The sequence below is a fragment of the Lithobates pipiens genome, unplaced genomic scaffold (assembly GCF_037356315.1).
Source record: "Lithobates pipiens isolate NorthernLeopardFrog02 unplaced genomic scaffold, aLitPip1_a1.2 Scaffold_23, whole genome shotgun sequence".
NCBI lineage: Eukaryota > Metazoa > Chordata > Amphibia > Anura > Ranidae > Lithobates > Lithobates pipiens.
Genome location: NW_027507785.1, coordinates 52327245 through 52353938, shown reverse-complemented (window position 1 = coordinate 52353938; position 26694 = coordinate 52327245). Strand labels below are relative to the sequence as shown.

The 26694-nt window shown below is 47.0% G+C and overlaps 1 protein-coding gene across 2 annotated transcripts in view; it reads left to right on the top strand.

Annotated features, from left to right (window-relative positions):
- The first annotated feature begins 214 nt into the window (after positions 1–214).
- Positions 215–26694, top strand: part of FGD5 (FYVE, RhoGEF and PH domain containing 5) — a 224755-nt gene continuing 198275 nt past the window's right edge. For both annotated transcript variants that reach the window (XM_077451613.1, XM_077451612.1), the window contains exons 1-2: positions 215–524; positions 23208–26097. In XM_077451613.1, the coding sequence (XP_077307739.1) occupies positions 515–524; positions 23208–26097 (2900 nt within the window). In that variant the 5' untranslated portion in view covers positions 215–514. The remainder of the gene's footprint in view (positions 525–23207; positions 26098–26694) is intronic.

Here is a 26694-nt window from a genome sequence, read left to right as displayed (position 1 = left end):
TATATATATATGTGGGACAAAATTCATCAGCCTCTCCAAAACAACTCGAGGGGTAGGTGATGTTAAAGTACAGTACCCCAAAAATGGACAAGTGAAAAAATGACTCCCCCCCCTCTTGCAAAGCAGATTGAGGATTGGTCTCTGCCTGCACCATCCATGCCCCCCTTTCCTTCCTCTAACAAGACACAATGGAAGTTGGCAAGGATCGCATAGCGCTGTAGGTGCAGAGGGTAGTCACAAGCATCGCCCCGGCGCTGGGAGGGAAGGGGGTTGTCAGACACGTGACCCCCCCCCCATCCTCTGGAATAGAAGCTGGGATTGTCCTTGTGTGGATGTGTTGGGTCCCCTCTCTCCCCCTGCAGGAAGGGACATGCTGCAATCTCAGCGCTAGCAGCCCGCAGCCTGCCCAATGCTGACACTCAGCTGACACTGCTGCTGCTGCTGCTGCTGCTGCCGGGGAGCCCAGAGGATGGTCTGAGCACAGAGGACTGCTGCAACTTCTCCGCACAGGAAGATGAGCACAGGTAGGTGACCACAGCAATGCTGTATCCTCCGCCCCTGCCTGTGTGCCCATCATAGGATGGGGGGGGGGGGGTGTATAGTGCTCAGATGGATTCATGCAAAACCCAGCTGCTGTGGAAGTATCAGGACATGCTGGGATTTACAGTCCCACAACAGCTGGAGAGGCTTTCTGGCAAGAACTGCTTTGTATAGTCATAAGCCGACAATATAACACAGCTATACTCCCCGGGCGTTACAGCACTTGTTTTACCATTAGGTTGTAATTGCTCCACTGCTTTTATGTAGGAGAGTGCTTGTGCTGTGTGTTACTAATCTCTGTTATTGTATAGGGGTGATTCTAGGGTCCTAATAGACCAGGGACCCCTTTCTGGGTATACAGGTATACCAGTTCTTGTATGTTACTAACCTATATGTGTCATTGTATAGTGAGTTAACTCAGAGGTAGTTATAGGGTCCTAATAGATCAGGGACCCCTCTAGGCACATAGGTATACAAGTGCTTGTGCTTTATGCTACTGCTAATCTCTGTCATTGTATTGGGCTGATTCTGGGGTTCCAATAGACCAGGGGCCCCTCTGGGCACACAAGTAAAGCATTGCTTGTATGGTACTAATCTATATATGTCATTGTATAGTGAGTTAACTACGAGGTAGTTATAGGGTCCTAATAGATCAGGGACCCCTCTAGGCACATAGGTATACAAGTACTTGTGCTGTGTGTTACTAATCCTTGTGGTATAGGGCTTATTCTAGGGTCCTAATGGAGTAGGGGCCCCTCTGGGCATACAAGTATACCCAGGGGTGGACTGACAACTCGTGGGGCCCTGCAATAGGAGATTATGGGGCCCCCAGGCAATAGATTATGTGGCCACACAGTATATACACACACACACACACACACACACACACACACACTCACACACACACACACACACACACAATATGCACAGACAGTACACACACACAGAATACACATACACACACTGAAAAGGTACTGGAGAGGCAGGGCAGCTATAATCTTGGGATTTTTTTTAAAAAACACAGATTTTTACATACTGTCCCTGGTATTATTGAGGCTGGCAACCCCGATGGGGCCTCTTAGTGGCATGGGGCCCTCGGGCAGTGCCCGAATGGTCAGTCTGCCCCTGGGTATACCAGTGCTTGTGCTGTATGGTACTAATGTATATATGTCATTGTATAGTGAGTTAACTCAGGTAGTTATAGGGTCCTAATAGAACAAGGGGCCCTCTAGGCACACAGGTATACAAGTGCTTGTGCTTTATGTTACTACTAATCCCCTGTCATTGTATTGGGCTGATTCTAGGGTTCCAATTGACCTGGGGCCCCTCTGGGCACACAAGTAAAGCATTGCTTGTATGGTACTAATCTATATATGTCATTGTATAGTGAGTTAACTCAGAGGTAGTTATAGGGCCCTAATATACCAGGGGCCCCCCTGGGCACACAGCTATACCAGTGCTTGTGCTGTATGTTACTAATCTATGATATTGTATAGTCAGTAAACACAGGGGTAGTCCTAGGGTCCTAATAGACCAGGGGCCCCTCTGGGCACACAGCTATACCAGTGCTTGTGCTATATGTTACTAATCTACATATGTCATTGTATACTGAGTTAACTGAAAGGTAGTTCTAGGGTCCTAATACATCAGGGGCCCCTCTGGGCACACAGGTATAGCAGCGCTTGTGCTGTTTGGTACTAATCATTATTGTATACTGAGCTAGCTCAACGATAGTTCTAGGGTCCTAAAAGATCAGGGGCCCCTTTGGGCATACAGATGCAAATGTTGGAGGGCTGGAAGGATGCCATGATGCCCACTTTGGATCAAATCTAACACCAACTCCAACCACTTATTTTTTAACTGAACAGAAATGAATTGGTCTAAAATATCACATTAACGATGATAAAATAATTGATAAGTGAACTGAAAAGTAGATAAATATTTATTGTCATTGAGCTATTAGAATTTTTAGTATTATGTTTAATTATTATTTATTATTATTGTTAATGAATTAAAAATTAGATAAAAAAGATACAATGTCTCAAAATTGTATACAGTGCTGCATAGAATGTACCCTCTCCATGTCTTAAAGGAGCCCTGTGGCACTCGGTAGAAGACCTGGAGCAAGTGCCCTGGGTGCCAGGATCTAGAAACACCCCTGCAGGGTCGATTTACAGATGGGCTCGCTCAACTTTCACCCAAGATTCACACATTTTCTTACTAAATCCTATGTGAATCTTGGGTGAAAACACTGATAAATAGAAGTTCTGTGCAGTCTATAGATTCTGCAATACAAATCAACAATATCTTTAGTTTTTCAGCACTTTTTACTAAAGGAATCTATTATTACTCTGCTTTTTTTTTTATTTTATTTTTTACATCATATAGATTGTTAGCTCTGTCACATAATCTTATTCTTTCATCGTTGAGAATACTAAGATTAGATTGCTTTGTATTAACATATTAAACACAATCAGTTGCATTGATCTGTTGTTGCTTTACTAGGCTGTATTTTTTACATGTGGATACGATGTATATAATAAGGTTTTGTTATACTGCCTGGACAAATACATATTCTTCTTCTGTCCTAGTGCTGGGTCAAGCCCTTGTCTATGGGGATAGAAGTATAGATGTTTAATGGTCTCTGTTTAGAAGCGGTAAAATGCACTTTTTATGTGCAAAATCTGCAGATGATTATACAGAAGGAATAGCCAAGGGATTGATTTATTGAGGATGGGACATGTTATAAATTGATTATGTACTACATTATAGCCATCCGACCTTTACTGAGTAGACTTAGTACACTGTTCCTAAATGGATAGATAGATAGATAGATAGATAGATAGATAGATAGATAGATAGATAGATAGATAGATAGATAGATAGATAGATAGATAGATAGAGTTATACATTTTTTTATTCTTCTTTTATATTAGATAGATAGATAGATAGATAGATAGATAGATAGATAGATAGATAGATAAATGTAGTTATAATTTTTTTATTCTTCTTTTATATTAGATAGATAGATAGATAGATAGATAGATAGATAGATAGGTAGGTAGGTAGATAGATAGATAGATAGATAGATAGATAGATAGATAGATGTAGTTATACATTTTTTATTCTTCTTTTATATTAGATAGATAGATAGATAGATAGATAGATAGATAGATAGATAGATAGATAGATAGATAGATAGATAGATAGATAGATAGATAGATAGATAGATGTAAGTATACATTTTTCATGCTTTTTTTATGATAGATAGATAGATAGATAGATAGATAGATAGATAGATAGATAGATAGATAGATAGATAGATAGATAGATAGATAGATAGATAGATAGATAGATAGATTTAGTTATACATTTTTTATTCTTCTTTTATAATAGATAGATAGATAGATAGATAGATAGATAGATAGATAGATAGATAGATAGATAGATAGATAGATAGATAGATAGATGTAGGTATACATTTTTGTATGCTTTTTTATATTAGATAGATAGATAGATAGATAGATAGATAGATAGATAGATAGATAGATAGATAGATACATAGATGGCTAGCTAGATGTAGGTATACATTTCTTTCTTATGCTTTTTTATATTAGATACATAGATAGATGTAAGTACACATTTTACACTTCTTTTATAATAGATAGATAGATTCATTTTTATGCTTTTTTATATTGTGTTTGTATTATTTTTTTTTTTTTTTTTGCATCAGTTCTATAACTTCTCTGCAATATTTGCATATTCTCTATCAGGCAGTGTGTAACACAACATAACTCCACACAAAGGGGCCCTTTATAGTCAAAATTGAATTTGCACATCGCACTCCAAGGCTCATTTATCCAACTATGCACACTGGATCAATTCTTAATGACACAGGTGCACCACTTAAACCAAAACCATCAATCCCAATTCATGGATGGTAGACGGAGCTGCAAGCATGGGAGTTGACCAGAAGGGGGCAGCATGGTGGCAGTGAGGACATTGCTGTACTTTTTGTCATCCTCAGGACAGAGCCTGCGAGTGTGTCCCTGAGATTAGGGAGTGGGTCACAGTAACAGGATGTGGCCTACAGATCCATTTCTTCCTTCCTGCCATTGCTAACAGTTTCTGGAGTCTTTTTAACCCTTTCGCTGCCCGTGACGCCTAGCTGCATTGTATTGTAGAAGCAGTAGTACAGTCATGTGGATATATATTTGGGGGGCCAGCGATATAATTACCCTAAAATACAATTTTTAGCTGTACCAATCCTGTAAAAAAAAAAAAAGAAAAGAAGAAAGTTCCTGTAATGTTATCACTACTGTAAATATATATTTTTGATTGTAAGCTCCTATGAGCAGGGCCCTCCTAACCAGGAGGGGTAATTTGGTGGGGGCGGCAGAAAGTAAGAATTTGGCTTCGAGGGGAAATTTGGGGAGGTGTGCTAGGAGTGGTGATTTTAAGGGGGGTGTGTGTTGAGAGGAGAGATGGTGGAAGGGGATTTGTGCTAGGATGGGGGACTTTGGGGAGGGGGGGGTGATTTGTGCTAGAAAAGGTAATATGGGGGGAGGGATTTGTGGGATTTTTTTGGGGGGAAATGAATTTGTGTTAGTAGGGATGATTGGGGGGCATTTGTGCTAGGAGGGGAAATTTGGAAGGGGGGGGGGGTGCTAAGATGGGGGTTTGGAGGAGTGGAATTTGTGATGAAAGGGGGGATTTAGAGTGGGGGGGATTTGTCCTCTGAGGGGAAATTTGAGGGGTAGAGGATTTGTACCAGGAGGGGAATTTGTGCTAGAAAATGTAATATGGGGATGGATTTGTGCTAGGAGGAGAAATTTGGAAGGGGTGCTAAGATGGGGGTTTGGAGGAGTGGAATTTGTGATGAGAGGGTGGATTTAGAGTGGGTGGGGGGGGGTTGTCATCTGAGCGTAAATTTGAGGGGCAGAGGATTTATGCTAGGAGGGGGGATTTGTGCTAGAAAGGTAGTATGGAGGAGGGGGAATTTAATTTGGGAGAGGGATTTATAAGTTAGTAAGGATGATTGGGGGGGCATTTGTGCTAGGAGGGTAAATTTGGAAGGGGGGAGGGTTACTAAGATGGGGGTTTGGAGGAGTGGAATTTGTGATGAGAGGAGGGATTTGGAATGGGTGGGGGGAAATTGGCCTCTGAGTGGAAATTTGAGGGGTAGAGTATTTGTACTAGGAGGGGGATTTGTGCTAGAAAAGGTAATATGGGGAGGAGATTTGCGCTAGGAGGGGATTTTTTTTGGGAGAGGGATTTGTGTTAGTAGGGATGATTGGGGGGGGCATTTGTGCTAGGAGGGGAAATTTGGAAGGGAGGGTGCTAAGATGGCGGTTTAGAGGAGTGGAATTTGTGATGAGAGGGGGGATTTTTTTTGGGGGGGTGTGTGCTGGGAGAATATGTTGAATGAGAGGTTTTGAGCTGAGCATGCAGATGAAGCATGAATTTTTTTTGGGGGGGGGGGAGGGGATTTTTGCTGACAAATAATGCTCATACATGTTGGAGGGGGCACGTTTTGGCATGTTCACCCTCTGGGCTCTAGATGACTCTGTGCCAGCACTGGTCCTAACCCTCTGGTCATGACTTGTTTTGTAACTGTACCGTCTCCCTTTTTAAATTGTGATTAGCGGCAAAAACTGTTGGGCACTATATAAGTTCTGTATACCCAAAATCCATTATTCGGAATGTGTGGCATCGTGCCTCACTGTATGCAGTCATGTTAAAGAAAGCTGGCGATCCTGCCAGCAACAGCACTTCCTGTGTCAAGCTGACAATGCTAAAGTCAGCGCATCGCAATTAGCAGCACCATTGGCATTGTGCACCTCTGCAGTTGGCTATTGGATTGCCCAATTGTGTCCCCAGTGGTGAAATGAAGGAATGCGCATGGCAGGCTATTGCTAATTTCAATGCATTGGATTTCAAGAGGTGGATTTATAAAAAATAAAAATAAAATTAATATCCGTTCATCCATTGAAACTGCATGTTAAAGCAGTTGTAAAGACAGAAGTTTTTTTTTTTTTTTTTTTTTTATCTTAATGCATTCTATGCATTAAGATAAGAAGCTTTCTGTGTGCAGCAGCTCCCCTAATACTTACCTGAGCCCCATCTCGATCCAGCGATGTTGCAGGAGAGTCTCGGCTGCCCGGTACTCTCCTTCCACATTGGCTGAGACATCAGTGCAGGGCCATTGGCTCCCACTGCTGGCAATCAAAGTCAGTGAGCCAATGAGGAAAGGGGCGGGGGCTGAACCGTGGCTCCCGTGTCTGAGCACGCTGCTTTCTGTGGGGGGCACTTGACAGGAGGGAGGAGCCAGGAGAAGAGGAGGATTGGGGCCGCTCTGTGCAAAACCACTACACAGAGCAGGTAAATATAACATGTTTGTTATTTTTACATGAAAAAAACAAACAAAAAGAAACGGAGACTTTAAGAGCCCATTCACACAGGGGCAACTCCTGATCCGACTTCAGGTCGCCCCTAGTCGCCTCAGGTCGCCTCAGGTCGGACAACATTTAAAAAGTAATGTAAGTGAATGAGAGCCGTCTTAATGCACACTACTGAAGTCGCTCCGACTTCAGAAAAGGTTCCTGTACTACTTCTATCCGACTTGTAGGCGACCGGTACCCATTGATTTCAATGGAGATCGCCTCCAAGTCGGATCTCCGTTTATACGGAGGCGACTTTGACAGAATTATCAGCTCTCAAGGGGGAACTCCACGGCAAATTTCTGAAAAAAATTTGGCGTGGGTTCACCCTCCGAGAGCATACCAGGCCCTCAGGTCTGGTATGGATTCCAAGGGGAACCCCCTACGCCGAAAAAACGGCGTGGGGGTCCCCCCCAGATCCACACCAGACCCTTATCCGAGCACGCTACCCGGCCGGCCAGGAAAGGGGGTGGGGACGAGCGGGCGCCCCCCCCCCCTCCTGAGCCGTACCAGGCCGCGTGCCCTCAACATGGGGGGGTGCCTTGGGGGAGGGGGGGGCGTGCGGCCCCCCCACCCCAAAGCACCTTGTCCCCATGTCGATGAGGACAAGGGCCTCTTCCCGACAACCCTGGCCGTTGGTTGTCGGGGTCTGCGGGCGGGGGGCTTATCGGAATCCGGGAGCCCCCTTTAATAAGGGGGCCCCCGGATACCGGCCCCCCACCCTATGTGAATGAGTATGGGGTACAATGTACCCCTACCCATTCACCTGTGGAAAAAAAGTACAAAAAAAAAACACAACACAGGGAAAAAATATTTTATTGCACAGCTCCGGGGGTCTTCCGTCTTCGGGGGTCTTCTCGCCGGACTCCTCCGCTATCTTCTTGTAGCTCTTTTACTAGCGGAGGAGTCCGGCTTTCTTCCTCCCCGCCGCCGGCCTCTTCTCCCGACTTCGGGGGTCTTGTCCCCCTCTTCGGTTCTTCTGCCGGGCCACCGCGCCTTCTTATAGCTCTTTTGCAGGCGGTGGCCCGGTCTTCTGTCTTCGCCGCCGCCGCCGCCGCCTTCCGTTCTTCTTCTTCTTCTTCTCCAGGAGATGTTGACACGACGCTCTCTCCGGCCGGAATGCCAGAGCCGCCCTGCGCTGCCACTTATATAGGGACAATGGGGCGGTGTCACATGGGTTGATGTCACATGGGTTGGTCACATGGGTTGATGTCACATGGTAAGGGTGTGACCAACCCATGTGACATCAACCCATGTGACACCGCCCCATTGTCCCTATATAAGTGGCAGCGCAGGGCGGCTCTGGCATTCCGGCCGGAGAGAGCGTCGTGTCAACATCTCCTGGAGAAGAAGAAGAAGAAGAACGGAAGGCGGCGGCGGCGGCGGTGGCGGCGGCGAAGACAGAAGACCGGGCCACCGCCTGTAAAAGAGCTATAAGAAGGCGCGGTGGCCCGGCAGAAGAACCGAAGAGGGGGACAAGACCCCCGAAGTCGGGAGAAGAGGCCGGCGGCGGGGAGGAAGAAAGCCGGACTCCTCCGCTAGTAAAAGAGCTACAAGAAGATAGCGGAGGAGTCCGGCGAGAAGACCCCCGAAGACGGAAGACCCCCGGAGCTGTGCAATAAAATATTTTTTCCCTGTGTTGTGTTTTTTTTTTGTACTTTTTTTCCACAGGTGAATGGGTAGGGGTACATTGTACCCCATACTCATTCACATAGGGTGGGGGGCCGGTATCCGGGGGCCCCCTTATTAAAGGGGGCTCCCGGATTCCGATATGCCCCCCGCCCGCAGACCCCGACAACCAACGGGCAGGGTTGTCGGGAAGAGGCCCTTGTCCTCATCGACATGGGGACAAGGTGCTTTGGGGTGGGGGGGCCGCACGCCCCCCCTCCCCCAAGGCACCCCCCATGTTGAGGGCACGCGGCCTGGTACGGCTCAGGAGGGGGGGGGGCGCCCGCTCGTCCCCACCCCCTTTCCTGGCCGGCCGGGTAGCGTGCTCGGATAAGGGTCTGGGGGGGAATCTATACCAGACCTTTTTTCAGAAATTTGCCGTGGAGTTCCCCCTTGAGCTCATTCTCTGCTTGGCCTCGGCAAAAGTCGCCTGGCCTGGGGCGACTTGTAAGTCGTCCCAAGTCACGCTTGAAGTCATCACAAGTCGTTTTGAAGTCGTCCCAAGTCGCGCTGTGATCTTAACTCAAGTCGTGTCCAAGTTGCCTGACTCAAGTCGCCTACAAGTCGTGTTGCCCCTGTGTGAATGGGCTCTAAGAGCCCATTCACACAGGGGCAACTCCTGATCCGACTTCAGGTCGCCCCTAGTCGCCTCAGGTCGCCTCAGGTCGGACAACATTTAAAAAGCAATGTAAGTGAATGAGAGCCGTCTTAATGCACACTACTGAAGTCGCTCCGACTTCAGAAAAGGTTCCTGTACTACTTCAATCCGACTTGTAGGCGACCGGTACCCATTGATTTCAATGGAGATCGCCTCCAAGTCGGATCTCCGTCTATACGGAGGCGACTTTGACAGAATTATCAGCTCTCAAGAGGGAACTCCACGGCAAATTTCTGAAAAAAATTTGGCGTGGGTTCCCCCTCCGAGAGCATACCAGGCCCTTAGGTCTGGTATGGATTCCAAGGGGAACCCCCTACGCCGAAAAAACGGCGTGGGGGTCCCCCTCAGATCCACACCAGACCCTTATCCGAGCACGCTACCCGGCCGGCCAGGAAAGGGGGTGGGGATGAGCGGGCGGCCCCCCCCTCCTGAGCCGTACCAGGCCGCATGCCCTCAACATGGGGGGGTGCCTTGGGGGAGGGGGGGCGTGCGGCCCCCCCACCCCAAAGCACCTTGTCCCCATGTCGATGAGGACAAGGGCCTCTTCCCGACAACCCTGGCCGTTGGTTGTCGGGGTCTGCGGGCGGGGGGCTTATCGGAATCCGGGAGCCCCCTTTAATAAGGGGGCCCCCGGATACCGCCCCCCCACCCTATGTGAATGAGTATGGGGTACAATGTACCTCTACCCATTCACCTGTGGAAATAAAGTACCCGGCCGGCCCTTTCCTGGCCGGCCGGGTAGCGTGCTCGGATAGGGGTCTGGTGTGGATCTGGGGGGGACCCCCACGCCGTTTTTTCGGCGTAGGGGGTTCCCCTTGGAATCCATACCAGACCTAAGGGCCTGGTATGCTCTCGGAGGGGGAACCCACGCCAAATTTTTTTCAGAAATTTGCCGTGGAGTTCCCCCTTGAGCTCATTCTCTGCTTGGCCTTGGCAAAAGTCGCCTGGCCTGGGGCGACTTGTAAGTCGTCCCAAGTCGCGCTTGAAGTCATCACAAGTCGTTTTGAAGTCGTCCCAAGTCGCGCTGTGATCTTAACTCAAGTCGTGTCCAAGTTGCCTGACTCAAGTCGCCTACAAGTCGTGTTGCCCCTGTGTGAATGGGCTCTAAAGAGGAAGTAAACCCTGATGAGTTTACTTCCTCTTTTTTTCCCTGCAAAGGTAAAGCATAATGGACTACTATGCATCGCATCACATCGCATAGTAGCCCATTATGTGTCACTTACCTGACACAGGAGCCAGCGAAGTCGCCGCTGTCCCCTGTAGTCCGCCGCATCCATCTTGCTGGTGGCGTCTCGCAGCTCCGCCGCTGTCATTCGGCGAAGCCGCGATGACGTCACAACCGTGCATGCGCACGGGAGTCGACAAATGCGGCAGCTCCATTTTTGGAACTGCCGCGTTCAGTGCGCCTGCGCGCCGCTGTCTATGGCGCATGCGCCGTAGACAGCGGTGCCCGTTTTCGGCCAAATATCTCCTAAACCATATAGGTTTAGGAGATATTGCTTGGACCTACAGGTAAGCCTTAATCTAGGCTTACCTGTAGGTCAAAGTGGTTTGTAAGGGTTTACAACCACTTTAATATCACTGTAAAATGGTTGTAAACCGCTTGGTGTTTTTTTTTTTTCAGACCTGCAAGGTAAAGCGATAGTGTGCTAGTATGCATCACATACTAGCACATTATGTGTAACTTACCTGAAAACAAAGCATTCCAGATGTAATCGCTGGAGGCCACTTCCATCGTCACCTGCCTTGCCTCCGGCTGTGTGATTGGCCGGAGCCGCAATGACGTCACTCCCGCGCATGCGTGGGGGGGGGGGGGGCCGCCATGTATGGCACAGGATTCTGAAAGAACGGCCCGGGTGGCTGTTCTCTCAGAGCACATGCACCGATGACATCATGTTTAGTAGATATATACAGTACCTACAGGTAAGCCTATAATATAAGTACAAGATGAAAATTTACAACCACTTTATTTTCTTCTCTGTGAACAGGCAAAATGGAATGTTCTAAAGCTATATTACCTGCAGTTCGAATGTGTGCATGGGGGAAATACCACATTATTGCCACTAGTAGGCGCCGAGAATCATAGGAAATAAGTATGCTCTTCAGCGCCATCTACTTATAATGTGGTATTTTCCCCATTCACACATTTTATCTGCAGAGAACGTATCCTGAGAGCGTTCGATTTTGTCTTGTTCGCACGAAATCTGCAGGGCTTCCGGGACGGATCAGAATAATTTCCGGTTGATCAGCGTCCTCCATTTTGGCAGCAAATTTCGAACTAGTTTTAGTCTTATGCCCTGCACACAAGGTCGGACTTTCCGCCGGAAAATGTGCGATCGGAGCGTGTTGTCGGAAAATCCGACCGTGTGTGGGCTCCATCGGACTTTTTCCGACACACAAAGTTTGAGAGCCGGATCTAAAATTTTCCGACAACAAAATCCGATCGTTTCAATTCCGATCGCGTGTAGACCATTCCGATGGACAAAGTGCCACGCATGCTCAGAATAAATTACCAGACGAAAGCTATTGGCTACTGGCCCTCTTTATAGTCCCGTCGTACGTGGTTTACCTCACCGCGTTCTGAACGATCGGCTTTTCCGACAACTTTGTGCGACCGTGTGTATGCCAGACAAGTTTGGGCCAAAATCCGTCGGAATGTCCGACCGTGTGTACGGGGCATAAGTCTTTGGACTAATGGCATTTTCGTTTTTTTAGTCGCATTTTAGTCTTCTGCAATTGTTTTATTTCTAGTCGTATTTCGTTGAGTAAATCTCCAGTACATTTTAGTCCACTAAAATCGAATGTGTTTAGTAAAAGTGATTGTAAAGGCTCATTTTAAAAAAACAAAAACATAACAAACATGTTATACTTACCTCCTTCTGTGCAGTTGGTTTTGCACAGAGCAGCCCCAATCCTCCTCTTCTCGGGTCCCTCTTTGCTGCTCCTGGCCCCTCCTTCCTATTGAGTGCCCCCTACAGTCAGCAGATTCCTATGGGGGGCACTGGAGCCGAGTCACAGCTCTGTGTGTCCATTCAGATGCGGGGCCCCCATCCCCTCTCTCCCCTGATTGGCTGGCTGATTTTGATTGACAGCCACGGGAGCCAGTGGCGCCGCTGCTGTGTCTCAGCCAATCAGCAGGACGGCTTAGACATTTGTGGACATCGCTGGAGAGAGATGGGGCTCAGGTAAGTATTAGGAGGTTCTGGGGAGGCTGCTACACACAAAACGTTTTTTTATCTTAATACATAGAATGCATTAAGATAAAAAAAAAACATTCTGCCTTTATAGCTCATGCATTACGCAGTCCTGGAGTAAAAAAAATTGAATATCGTGTTATTATTTATGATATTAGGGTTTGAACAAACTCACGGATTTATATTTAGCCACTCTGAAAGGTGGCCTGAGGAGGCCAGTAATGCTGCACAGTGCTTTGAAGGGTGGCCTGAGGAGGCCAGTAATGCTGCACAGTGCTCTGGATGGTGGTCTGAGGAGGCCAGTAATGCTGCACAGTGCTCTGAACAGTGGCATGAGAAGGCCTATAAGGCTGCACAGTGCTCTGGACGGTGGTCTGAGGAGGCCTATAATGCTGCACAGTGCTCTGGACGGTGGTCTGAGGAGGCCTATAATGCTGCACAGTGCTCTGTACAGTGGTCTGAAGAGGCCAGTAATACTGCACAGTGCTCTGGACGGTGGTCTGAGGAGGCCTATAATGCTGCACAGTGCTCTGGATGGTGGTCTGAGGAGGCCTGTAATGCTGCACAGTGCTCCGGAATGGCGGTGCCGAGCCACGGCTCTCTCTGTGAATGGACACACAGGGCACGGCTCAGGAGCAAGCCTGTTTGGGTGCCCACATTGCAAGCTGCTTGCTCTGGGGGCACTCGGCAGAATAGTGGCCAGGAGCGCCAGTGGGGGACCCGAGAAGAGAAAAATCGGGGTTGCTCTGTTCAAAATCACTGCATAGAGCAGGTAAGTATAACATGTTTGTTTGTTTTTTTTATTGCCTTTAATATCACTTTAATAAAAGTAATTTTTTTACTATACATTTTATCATTATAATTTTTTTTATTGTTTTATATAATTTTTGTATAGGGAGATCCCTTCTGTCAGGAGGGCCCAGAGCAGTTGACGCTTTTGCCCACTTATAAATCTGGCACGAGATAGGTGGAGGGGCTCTGTAGTCCACTAGGAGGGCTAATTAGACTGCTTGATATAACACTGTAGAGCGCACAGGGCAGCTTTGTATTTCTGACACAATCAACAGGAATTTTTGTTGCACTTATTGAACACATTAAAAAAAAAAATTTCAATTATATATTTTCTAGACCAGGGATATGCAATTCAGCTGTTGCAGAACTACAAGTCCCATGAGGCATAGCAAGACTCTGACAGCCACAAACATGACACCCAGAGGCAGAGGCATGATGGGACTTGTAGTTCTGCAACAGCTGGAGATCCGCTAATTGCAGATCCCTGTTCTAGACTAATGGGGGTGGGGCAAATGAAGGTAAGTGGGGTATCATGTCCAAGTGTAATGAGCAACCTCAATGATACAAAATATCTTAACAAAAGTCACATGCAAATAATTCCTTCCAGCCCAACAAGTTCTCCCCCCATAAATTATAACACATTTCTGTCCAAGTAAAATAATGAGACACCTCGCATCAATAAGCACAGGCGATAATGAACAGGCGCGAACGGCGAGCAATTAGAATACGTCTGTTTATAAAGAAAAGGAAGTGGTGGCTTTTTAAGGAGATGATCCAGCTTACCTGTACAACGAATTACTCTTCTGCTTTATATGCTATATTACCAAAAGTATTGGGACACCTGCCTTTACACGCACATGAACTTTAATGGTATCCCAGTCTTAGTCCGTAGGGTTCAATATTGGGTTGGCCCCGCCCTTTGCAGCTATAACAGCTTCAACTCTTCTAGGAAGGCCGTCCACAAGGTTTAGGAGTGTGTCTATGGGAATGTTTGATCATTCTTCCAGAAGCACATTTGTGAGGTCAGGCACTGATGTTGGATGAGAAGGCCTGGCTCGCAGTCTCCGCTCTAATTCATCCCAAAGGTGTTCTATCGGGTTGAGGCCAATCAAGTTCCTCCACCCCAAACTCGCTCATCCGTGTCTTTATGGACCTTGCTTTGTGCACTGGTGCTCAGTCATGTTGGAACAGGAAGGGGCCGTCCTCAAACTGTTCCCACAAAGTTGGGAGCGTGAAATTGTCCAAAATGTCTTGGTATGCTGATGCCTTTAAGAGTTTCCTTCACTGGAACTAAGGGGCCAAACCCAACCCCTGAAAAACAACCCCCCCCACCATAATCCCCCCTCCACCAAATGATTTGGACCAGTGCACAAGGCAAGGTCCATAAAGACACGGATGAGCGAGTTTGGGGTGGAGGAACTTGGCTGGCCTGCACAGTCGACGGACTAAAAATCGGGAAAACCGTGCGTCTGTGTGCCGGTCCGATGGACCAAATACAGCGCAAGGACAGCTATTGACTACTGGCTATTGAACTTCCTTTTTTAGTCCCGTTTACGTCATCACGTTCAAAACGAACAGACTTTTTGAACGGACTTAGTCCGTTCATGTGTGGGCAAGTCCGTTCGTACGCAAAGTCCGTCGGACCTCCGCTAAAAAGTCAGTCGGGCCTAGTCAGTTGAAAAGTCCGGTCGTGTGTACATAAGACTGGGATGCCATTAAAGTTCATGTGCGTGTAAAGGCAGGCGTCCCAATACTTTTAGTAATATAGTGTAGATGTAAATGAAAGTGATTGTAAAGGATCGTTTTTTTTTTTCATTTAAATAACAAACATGTTATACTTACCTCCACTGTTCAGCTCGTTTTGCACAGAGTGGCCCCAATCCTCCTCTTCTGGGGTCCCCCGGTGGCTATCGCGGCCCCTCCCCGCATCAGAAAACCCCCCATGGGTGCTCAACCTTTGACCCTCCAGCTGTTGCAGAACTACAAGTCCCATCATGCCTATGCCTTTGGGAGTCATGCTTGTAACGGTCAGCAGCTTGCAATACCTCATGGGAATTGTAGTTCTGCAACAGCTGGAGGGCCACAGGTTGAGCACCCATGCCCTAGGAGAAGCGCTCTCCCTAGGGGGCTACCTTGCCACCTTGACACAAATGCCGGAATCGGTCCGAAAACCCCCACCCCCTGGTGCCAGCGTCATCGGATTTGATTGACAGCAGTGGAAGCCAATGGCTGTGCTGCTATCAATCTATCCAATCAAAAGCCGGGACTCCGTTGAGAGAGGGACAGCTCATCCCCGCCCAACCCCCCCAAGCGATGAAGGGGCTCAGGTAAGTAATTAAAAGGGGGGGCTGGGGGGCCGGTGACTGCCAGGTGTTTTTTCACCTTAAAGCGGAGGTCCACCCTAAAGTGGAGCTTCCGCTCATTGGAACCCTCCCCCCCTCCGGCGCCACCATTGGCACCTTTCAGGGGGGAGGGAGGTGCAGGTACCTGTACAGTACAGGTATCTGCACCCACTTTCGGCGTAGATTCTGCAGAAGGTACGCCCCTTTCCCGCAGAATCTACGCCCCTTTCCGAAAGTCCCCCGCTGCCTGCTGGGAAACACACGGATCCCAGAGACAGCGGGGACCATCCTTATTGCGCAGCGCGACTCGCGCATGCGCAGTAGGGAACCGGGAAATGAAGCCGAAAGGCTCCACTTCCTGATTCCCATAACCAAGATGGCGGCGGCAGCACCCGAGAGACAAACGAGAGATCGGCTTCGGGTGCCGACATCGCGGGCGCGCTGGGCGGGTAAGTGTCCTTATTTTAAAAGTCAGCAGCTGCAGTATTTGTAGCTGCTGGCTTTAAAAAAAAAAAAAAAAAACTGCGGACTCCCGGCGGACTCCCGCTTTAATGCACAGGAGGCATTAAGGTGAAAAAACACGAACCTTTACAACCGCTTTAAGTCTAAAACACAGGGAAGTGTCCATGCATTGCAGAGATGTGCTGAATATGTTTTTTTTCTCTCTCTCTCTCTCTTAAATGCAGTAAAAAATAAAGTATATAAAAGAATCCTGCATCATAAGAACAGGTATACTGCCATTGCTGACTCATGACAAAAAAAAAACAACGCACTCCCTATGGGGCTGATATCTTATCTCAGCAGATGTTAAGCAGGGACGCTGATTGAGGCTGAGCCGAGAGATCCTTCTACAAATCTCCGTATTTATTACAGTAGCAAAAACGTGGAAGAGCAAATAAAAGAATGAGATAATTACATGAAAAATTGATTTATATATAGCACAATAAATATTTAGATATACGCTTGCCAGAAATAAGTTACTTTCCCTTTAAAGATTATTTGTCTTTTTTTTTTTTTTTTTGTAATAATGACATCATGTGCATGTAATATTATTGTAAGCGGGGAATCACATGGTGTCATGGAGTCACCCCTTCTAGTATTCTTCTGACCGATTCCCAGACTTTCATCAAAAAGAATGTCACAGAATGTTATTCTGCACAGGAAGTGACCTCAGTGGCTGATTATTTTTTGTCCTACACGACTTCCTGTCGACAATCAGTCTGAACCGGCATCATGTTTACTAGGAAGCAAGATCATCTGTCCCGAGGGGGCCGGGAGGAAGCGTCTCCCTGGAGAACGAACCCCCAAGATATATTCCAGACTTAAAACACTTTGTCAAAAGGTTTTGTGTAACAAATAAAGTTGGTTTAAAAAAGTTTGGCGCTACATTATTTTTTAGGGCGTGTTTGATGGAGGAATCTTTCCGGGGATAATACTTTGATGCATAATACCATTGTTGGCTGCCAGCAGCTCTTAGAATGGTTCAAGCGCTCTTCCACCGGTTACCAATTTATTCTTTATGTCAATGGAACCTCTTTATTTGGTGTTGGTCTTTGAGCACCGATTTTGGTCGAGCGAGGGTTCGCCAATCCTTCCAAGCAACGGGCCAGTTTACTGTGCTTCAGATTCTGACTGTGGCCAAAAAGAGTAGAAAAAGGCCCCAAACTTGGTGATCAGTGTGGGGGGGGGGGGGGGGGGGGGTAAAATAATGAAATAATGCCTGTGGGCACTAGGAGGTATTGGTATTAGTGGGAAGAATAATCTCCATCATTGGTGTCAGTGGGAGGAATAGTGCCCCATCATTGGTGTCAGTGGGAGGAATAGTGCCCCATCATTGGTGTCAGTGGGAGGAATAGTGCCCCATCATTGGTGTCAGTGGAAGGAATAGTGCCCCATCATTAATATTAGTGGGAGGAAAAGTGCCCCATCATTGGTGTCCGTGGGAGGAATAGTGCCCCATCATTGGTGTCCGTAGGAGGAATAGTGCCCCATCATTGGTGTCAGTGGGAGGAATAGTGCCCCATCATTAATATTAGTGGGAGGAAAAGTGCCCCATCATTGGTGTCAGTGGGAGGAATAGTGCCCCATCATTGGTGTCAGTGGGAGGAATAGTGCCCCATCATTAATATTAGTGGGATGAAAAGTGTCCCATCATTGGTGTCCGTGGGAGGAATAGTGCCCCATCATTGATATTAGTGGGAGGAATAGTGCCCCATCATTGATATTAGTGGGAGGAAAAGTGCCCAATCATTGGTATTAGTGGTGTAAATTGGAGGAATAGTGCCCTATCTATTATGTCACTGGAAGGAATAGTGCACCATCTATGGTGTCAGTGGGAGGAATAGTACCTATTTATAGGCAGAGAAGGAAGGGCTGAGCCCAGCCCTGTGAGAAATAGTGCCCCATCATTGGTGTAAGTGGGAGAAATAGTGCCCCATCATTGGTGTCAGTGGTAGAAATAGTGCCCCATAATTGGTGTCAATGGGAGGAATAATGCTTATTGTTGGTGTCATTGTGAGGAATAGTGCCCCATAATTGGTGTCATTGTGAGGAATAGTGCCCCAGCGCTGGTATCAGTGGGAGGAATAGTGCCCCATTGTTGGTATCAGTGGGAGGAATAGTGCCCCATTGTTGGTATCAGTGGGAGGAATAGTGTCCCATTGTTGGTATCAGTGGGAGGAATAGTACCTATTTATAGGCAGCGCGGGCTCAACGGGCAGCTGCTTTGAGCCCCACAATAATGAATGGGCCCAGGGCAGTTGCCCCTTTTGCTCTGTGTTGAAGATGGCCCTGCATAATTGGCTGATCTGTAGCCTTTGCTTTTGGTGGCCAACGCAAGCTGTACCTGTGCTTCCCCAAACACCCTAGAAAATGTTATAAGCTCGCCCTCAGTGCTTCTAGACCAATCTTTCTCACCGAGGGCCCTGAGGAACCCAAGGGTTCCTCCATAGGTTTATAGTGGTTTCCTTCTGCTCTTCCCAGTAATACACTTCCTGTGCTAGGGTGACAAAGCTAACTGTGTCTATGGAGCCGCATTCTCACCCCTGGCTGCTCTCATGATTGAGACTATAAACATCCCCCCACCCCTCCTTATCTCTGTTACATAGGAAGGGGGTGCTCTGTAGTTCACAGAAGACATCTGGGAAAGCTGATAAGATTGTTTGAAATTTCAATTCAATGAGCAAGAACTTACAAGGGCACTGGTTGTCTATGTCCATCAATAGGTATTTTTCTGTATTTGTATTAAATGCATTTAGCCAGAAAAAGAAAAGAAATGCAGTTACCACATCTAAAGCCTGGACTGTTGGACCGTGCTTCATTAGTTTTTTCTTTTTTTTTCGCCTTGTTCTGGATCGGCTGTGGCTATGATCTTGTGTGTATGGAGGTTCTCTATTTGTTTATTTTTTCTATTTGTTGGACTAGAAGGGCTTGTGTCTTATTCAGCCTGACTAACTATGTAACTAAGTGCAGGGCTGTCTTAATGCATAGGCACTGCCCAGGGGCCCCGGGTGCATGGGGGGCCCATGAAAATCTTATATTACATCCAGGGGAGGACTGACAACTCATGGGGCCCCCGCCCGGGCAATAGGTGATTATGGGGCCCCCAGGCAATAGGAGATTATGGAGCCCCCAGGCAATAGGAGATTATGGAGCCCCCAGGCAACAGATTATGGGGCCACACAGTATACACACACACACAGTATACACACACAGAATACACACACTGAAAAGGTACTGGAGAGGCGGGGCAGCTATAATATTGGGATTAAAAAAAAAAAACACAGATTTTTACATACTGTCCCTGGTTTTATTGAGGCAGGCAACCCTGATGGGGCCCCTTAGTGGCATGGGGCCCTCGGGCAGTGCCCGAATGGTCAGTCTGCCCCTGGGTATACCAGTGCTTGTGCTGTATGGTACTAATGTATATATGTCATTGTATACTGAGTTAACTCAAAGGTAGTTCTAGGGTCCTAATACATCACCGATGGGGCCCCTTAGTGGCATGGGGCCCTCGGGCAGTGCCCCAGTGTCCGAATGATCAGTCCGCCCCTGATTACATCATACTTGCATACTGTCACGTAGTTATAGGGTCCTAATAGACCAAGGGGCCCTCTAGGCACACCGGTATACAAGTGCTTGTGCTTTATGTTGCTATTAATCCCCTGTCATTGTATAGGGCTGATTCTAGGGTTCCAATAGAGCAGGGGCCCCTCTGGGCACACAAGTAAAGCATTGCTTGTATGGTACTAATCTATATATGTCATTGTATAGTGAGTTAACTCAGAGGTAGTTATAGGGTCCTAATAGACCAGGGGCCCCTCTGGGCACACAGCTATACCAGTGCTTGTGCTGTATGTTACTAATCTACATATGTCATTGTATACTGAGTTAACTCAAAGGTAGTTCTAGGGTCCTAATACATCACCGATGGGGCCCCTTAGTGGCATGGGGCCCTCGGGCAGTGCCCGAGTGCCCGAATGGTCAGTCCGCCCCTGATTACATCATACTTGCATACTTTTACGGATTAGCTGGGACAGCCACGCTTTTTACTAAGCTGTCCCAGGATGGCCATGTCCCAAGCAGTGTCCCGGAACCAGTACTCTGCCCTCCCAAATTCCCCTGTACCGCGTCTTTCTGCCTCCCCCTGTACTATGCCCTTTGTGTTGATTAATCTTTGATTTATGGCATGTTTTCTCATTGTTTAAAATTTATTTTATTGAAAGTACTAATCAATATATTTTTAATTATATCAACTATTTATACTTTAATTCTTGAGAGTAGGTTCGTAAATTGGGGCAGGCCGGTAGGGCTCCCAGTTTATTACTTTGGCCAAGGACCTATAATGTTATTAAAGCGGGAGTCCGCCATATTTTTTTTTTTAAAAGCCAGCAGCTACAAATACTGCAGCTGCTGACTTTTAAAATAATGACACTTACCCGCCCAGCGTGCCCGCGATGTCGGCACCCGAAGCCGTTCTCTCGATCGTCTCTCGGGGTGCTGCCGCCGCCATATTGGGTATGGGAATCAGGAAGTGGAGCCTTGCGGTTTCATTTCCCGGTTCCCTACTGCGCATGCGCGAGTCGCGCTGCGCAAAAAAGGATGGTCCCCGCTGTCTCTGGGATCCGTGTGTTTCCCAGCAGACAGCGGGGGACCTTCGGAAAGGGGCGTAGATTCTGCGGAAAGGGGCGTATATTCTGCAGATATCTATGCCGGAAGTGGGTGCAGATACCTGTACTGTACAGGTACCTGCACCCCCCTCCCCCCTGAAAGGTGCCAATTGTGGCGCCGGAGGGGGGGGGGGGGTTCCAATGAGCGGAAGCTCCAATTTAGGGTGGACCTCCGCTTTAAGACAACCCAGACTATGTGACTGGCAAGCTGCAATATATTAAAACATTTTTTTGGGGGGTTTAGGTACACTTTAAGCGTAGCTGTCGTATACTTTATAGAAGTCTCAAATAGGGCCGAAACAACTAATCGATTAATCGACAACTAATCGATTATGAAATTAATCGATTACTATTTTCATAATCGATTAATCGCCACTAACATAATGGGGTTAAAAAAAAACGAAAATTAGCCCTTTATAGTACAAAAAGAGCAAATTGCTACTGTAAATATTACTTTCACTGTCCCATAGTAAAAAAATTAACCCCTTACAGTAGCGATTATTTGCTCTTTTTGTACTAATTTTAGTTTTTTTAACCCCATTATGTTACTAAACATCTGAGGCCTGGGTCACCTCTGTTTTTTGGTGCTTTTTGCAGAAACACACTACAGTTCATTTACATGGTTTCCTATGGGACACGCTCACATCCATGATTTTTTTCAGCTGCTGTGTATTTGGAAAAGACAAGGACTTTTTTTTAACGCAAAACGGTGCTATTTTGTTTTTTTGGTTTGATATACTTCAATAGATAAGCTGCAGAAAAGCAATGTAATAAATGTGTTTTTGCGCCAATTTGTGTTTTTTAATCTGTCCAACGACAATTGACCAAATATGTAAAAATGCAAATCATAGTAAAATTACCTTTTTTTAAAGGTTATTAACCACTTGAGACCCGTGCTATAGCCGAATGACGGCTACAGCGCGCATCTCCTTTGCCGGGACTACGTCTATTGACGTCGTCCCGTGCACGAGCGGCCTGCGCGCCCCCTGTGGGGCGCGCGCGGCGCGCGCTGTGATCGGCGAGTCTATGAGACTCGCCTGATCACTGATCCGAGCAAGGGGTCGATCCCGACCCCTTATCACGTGATCAGCTGTCAGCCAATGACAGCTGATCATGTGATACAATGGAGCCGGTAATCGGCTATTATTCCTCCTCGCGCTGTCAGAAAAAAAAAGAGCCGATCACCGACGGCCGTGATCGGGACTGACCCTGCCAGTGCCCACCTGCCCCCTGCCAGTGCCCACCTGCCCCCTGCTTTGCCACATCAATAAAAAAATGTGTCCCCCCCTGTCAGTGCCACCCAGCAGTGCCCACAGTGCCACCCAGCAGTGCCCACAATCTGCCTCAACAAAGGTGCTGCACCCCAGTGCCACATATCTGTGCCCATCAGTGTCATCTACCAGTGCCCATCAGTGCCCAGCAGTGCCGCCCATCAGTGCCACCTATCAGAGCCACCTATCAGAGCCACCTATCAGTGCCACCTATCAGTGCCACCTATCAGTGCCCATCAGTCCCATCTATCAGTGGTACCTATCAGTGCCCCTTAGTGCCACCCATCCGTGCCACCCATCTGTGCCACCCATCCGTGCCATCTTATCTGTGCCCATCTACCAGTGCCCATCAGTGCCCAGCAGTGCCGCCCATCAGTGCCACCTATCAGAGCCACCTATCAGAGCCACCTATCAGTGCCACCTATCAGTGCCCATCAGTCCCATCTATCAGTGGTACCTATCAGTGCCCCTTAGTGCCACCCATCTGTGCCACCCATCTGTGCCACCCATCCGTGCCATCTTATCTGTGCCCATCTTTGCCCATCAGCGCCGCCTTATCTGTGCCCATCGGTGCCGCCCTTATCTGTGCCTATTAGTGCCGCCTTAACTATGCCTATCAGTGCCCAACAGTGCAGCCTATCAGTGCCCACCAATGCAGCCTATCAGTGCCCACCAGTGCAGCCTATCAGTGCCCATCAGTGCCGCCTCATCAGCGCACTTCAATGAAGGAGAAAAATGACCTGTTTGCAAAATTTTATAACAAACTATTAAACATGATTTTTTTTTTTTTTTTGCATCTTTTTTGTTTGTTTAGCAAAAAATAAAACTCCCAGCTGTAATTAAATACCACCAAAAGAAAGCTTTATTTGTGCGGAAAAAATGATAAAAATTTCATTTGGGTACAGTGTTGTATGCCCGCGCAATTGTCATTCAAAGTGCATTAGCGCTGAAAGCTGAAAATTGGTCTGGGCATGAGGGGGGATTAAGTGCCCAGTAAGGAAGTGGTTAACCGATTATTCGATTAATTGAAACAATAATCGGCCAACTAATCGATTATGAAAATAAGTGTTAGTTGCAGCCCTAGTCTCAAACGCAATTATTAATTCATGTTTTTTTTTTTCTTCTTTGTTTCAGAAGTCACCAAGCCTGCTCTTGCACCAAAACCACAAGGTCTTGACCCTTTCAGTCCAGTGCTTCTTTCAAAGTACTCATCACCTCCTCTCTCAAGATCCAAACTGGTTCACCAAGGGAAATCTATGTCCAGGGGCCCCAAACCTCCCATTGCCCCAAAACCAGTTTTATCTCCATCTACAGAACGAAGGTGTATAGAGGACGAGAATAATTCCCTGAACAAGTGTGCCAACGGTGAAGTAGAGTGCCCAGTGGAAATTTACGATGCTGACCATTACAGATCAGGGTGTGGAGATTCGGAGAAGTTAGACATTACGTATGGTGATTATTTTACTGAATCTCAGCTTACCGATGAAGAAAATACTGATTTGGAGTGTGAAAAAAGCTTATGTTCCGAGGGACCAGCAGATGTGTGGAATACTACGTTTGGGGAAGGGGATATCACTGACGACACAAGCTGCAGTCCTTCCCAAGCAGGGGAAGAAGACAGTGGGCATCCAGACAGTATGCCATCCAGGGATGTTGAATCTGGGGACTCTACAGAAGTCGATGACAGTGACAACACTGATGCTCTCAGCTTAAGATCTTCATCAACGGCTGAGGCCGATAGCTTAGTGCCTAATTCTGGCTCAATGCAATTCAAAAATGACCTAGGGGACATGGATGATTTCTTACCCACTGACAGCAATGAATGTAACATTGATCCAGAGGAAGGGGACACAGATCTTAAAGACACAAGTTGTGAAGATGTCATTTTGACGGAGGATGGCGAGGATAGCCCTACAGCAGAAGATGAAAATGAAGGAATGGAAAACTGTGAGATCTCTTTGGAACAGGCTCCTTGCCACAATAGCCCATTCCAAAACTGTGAAGGCGTTCATGTATCTTCACTGGCAGCTGACCATGAATTGTTAAGTACCGATGCCATGAATGAATGTCCAGGATCAGAAACGTGTGACGAGACAGCCGAGACACAGCAAGAAGTCTCCACAGAACTTATGGATCATGTGCTAGAAAGCACAGGTGACCCGGCTGTTGACAGTGTTGAACTGACCATTGAGGGTGACAGCGGTGAACCACCAATGGACATTAATGAAGAGTTGGTAGAGACTCTACCAGACTCTACTTTCCAGGAGGCAGAAGAGCAAGAAGACAACGAGGTCTGTGAAATCAGTGAAGTAGTGGAAGAAACAACACAAGATACGCTTCAGATAGCTGAGGGCCCTCAAGGTGAAGATACAGTAGAAGACAATTTTGATGACAGCTGCCAAATCATTCCCTTCGAGAATGAGGGTTGTGATGATGCGAACGACTTAGTTGAGCAACCTCTGGATACGGGAACCTGTACCACCCTTCTGGAGCCATTGTCGGAGTCGGAGAAAGAGCAGATAGATGAAACTGAGCCTGTTTCCGAGACTGGATGTTTCAACAAGGAAACTACACCACCACAACCTTCTGAGCTCACCGACACAGCTGCAGATAGTGAAGGAAATAACACATGTGAGGATGACCCAGCTTTCGTTGCACAGGGTGAAGGACTTGGAGAGGATGGAGCTGACACAGCAGAGGTGTCACCTGAAGATCAGGAAATAGAGGTCAAGGAGCTCCCAAGGGACACTGCGGAAAACGCACCAGCGGCTGAGATACCTCTAGAGCCAGAGGAGGATGACAGCAACCCTTATGTACTGGAGGACAGTGTCCATTCCAGAAACAGGAAGTTGCTACAAACAGAGGACATTTCTTACAACAAGCCAGAGGGGGAAGTCACTAGGCCTCATTGTATAATGGAGGAATGTAACCAGGAAGGGGAAAACCATTTACTCTGCATAGACAGGAAAAACATCGTCACAAGGACGAGATCCTACTCAGGAAAAATACCTGGTAATGTCCCAGAGACTGTCCCGGAAGAGACAGCAGCAGAGATGGATGCTCAGCCTCCAAGCAATGACTCGTTCGCCAACACAAAGAGTGAAAAGCAAGAGTCAAAACATTTCGACTTTCTCAGGGCTCTACCTAGGAAGCCAAGCCGCTTTATTCTCTACCCGAGGTCTTACTCTGTTGAGGGCAGGGAAAACGCAGCTTCAATGTACATTGAATCCGACATCACATTCTCTCCATATCTTATTAGTTCTTCTGGTAGCTTTTCACAAAGAAATTATCATTCCTCCAGCGGAATGTCCACACCTACCTCTGTGGTGGACATTCCACCACCCTTTGAACTAGCCAGCATTACAAAGAAACCCATTACCAAAAGCTCCCCATCCCTTTTGATCGAAAATGAGTCTTCTGACAAATCTTTCAAAAAGAAAAAGTCATCGTTCAAAAAATTCCTCACCTTAAAGTTTAAGAAGAAGACAGAAAACAAGGTCCACGTTGACGTCAACGTGTCTTCTTCAAGGTCTTCTTCAGAGTCAAGCTACCATGGACCATCCAGATTTATAGACATGGAACGAAGGAGCCTTGGGAATTCTCCTCAACTGCAGAGTCGTTCTGGGATGCATTGTTATCCTGATTCCCCCACAGCTATCCTCTTCTACAAGGACATGAAGAGGAAAGGAACTTCCAAGGCCTTTACCAGGAGCGTGGCTAGGGTTGAGTCCTTTGAGGATCGTTCCAGGCCACCATTTATGCCTTTGCCGTTAACTAAACCCAGGTCTATTTCTTTTCCCAACACTGACACCTCCGATTATGAAAACATCCCGGCAATGAATTCAGACTATGAAAATATACAGATTCCACCTCGAAGACCAGCGAGAGCGGGGACCTTTACAGAATTTTTTGAGGATCCCTGCAGGGCTTTGAATTCTGCCAATGAGAATGATGGATATGTTGACATGAGCAGTTTCAATAACTTTGAGGTCAAGCCACAAACAATGGAGCAGGAGTCTGAAAGGTAATTCTTTTAATTTCTCTCTGTATATATGTGTACAGTATATGACGTCTTACCACAGTGCCAATGCCAACCATGTAAAAAGTACAGCCATTTATACCTACCATTCAGGTTGAGTCTATTGTAGTCAGACCAATAGAAAGATAAAGACAGTTCCAACCAAAAATTTTCTTTTTCATTTTTGGCGTATGTAAAGGTTAGAGCTTTTCTTAATATTGCTGGAGAGTTTCTTACAAAATCAGCCCTTTTTGGAGAAAAGTATGAAAGCAGACATCTCCTGAACTAAATCACCTTCCTTTTATTCCAAGTGAGTTCACTATTCCTTTCAAACCACCACCTGAAGTCCTGATAAAGGGGGAATGTTGTAACCCCCACAACGAGGTGGCTTGGAATCCTAAACCTGTGGTGTGACTTCTTTGGTCTTTTCCTATATCATGCTTTAACCACTCAAGGTGCCTTCAAGGTGCCTTCATGTTATACAGTCCTTTAGCCTGGGCCGTTGTACTTCTCATTTTGCACCTACCGTATTTGCCGGTGTATAAGGTGACCCGGCAAATAAGACGACCCCCTAATTTTACAGGTTTTTAAGATGTTTTGCCC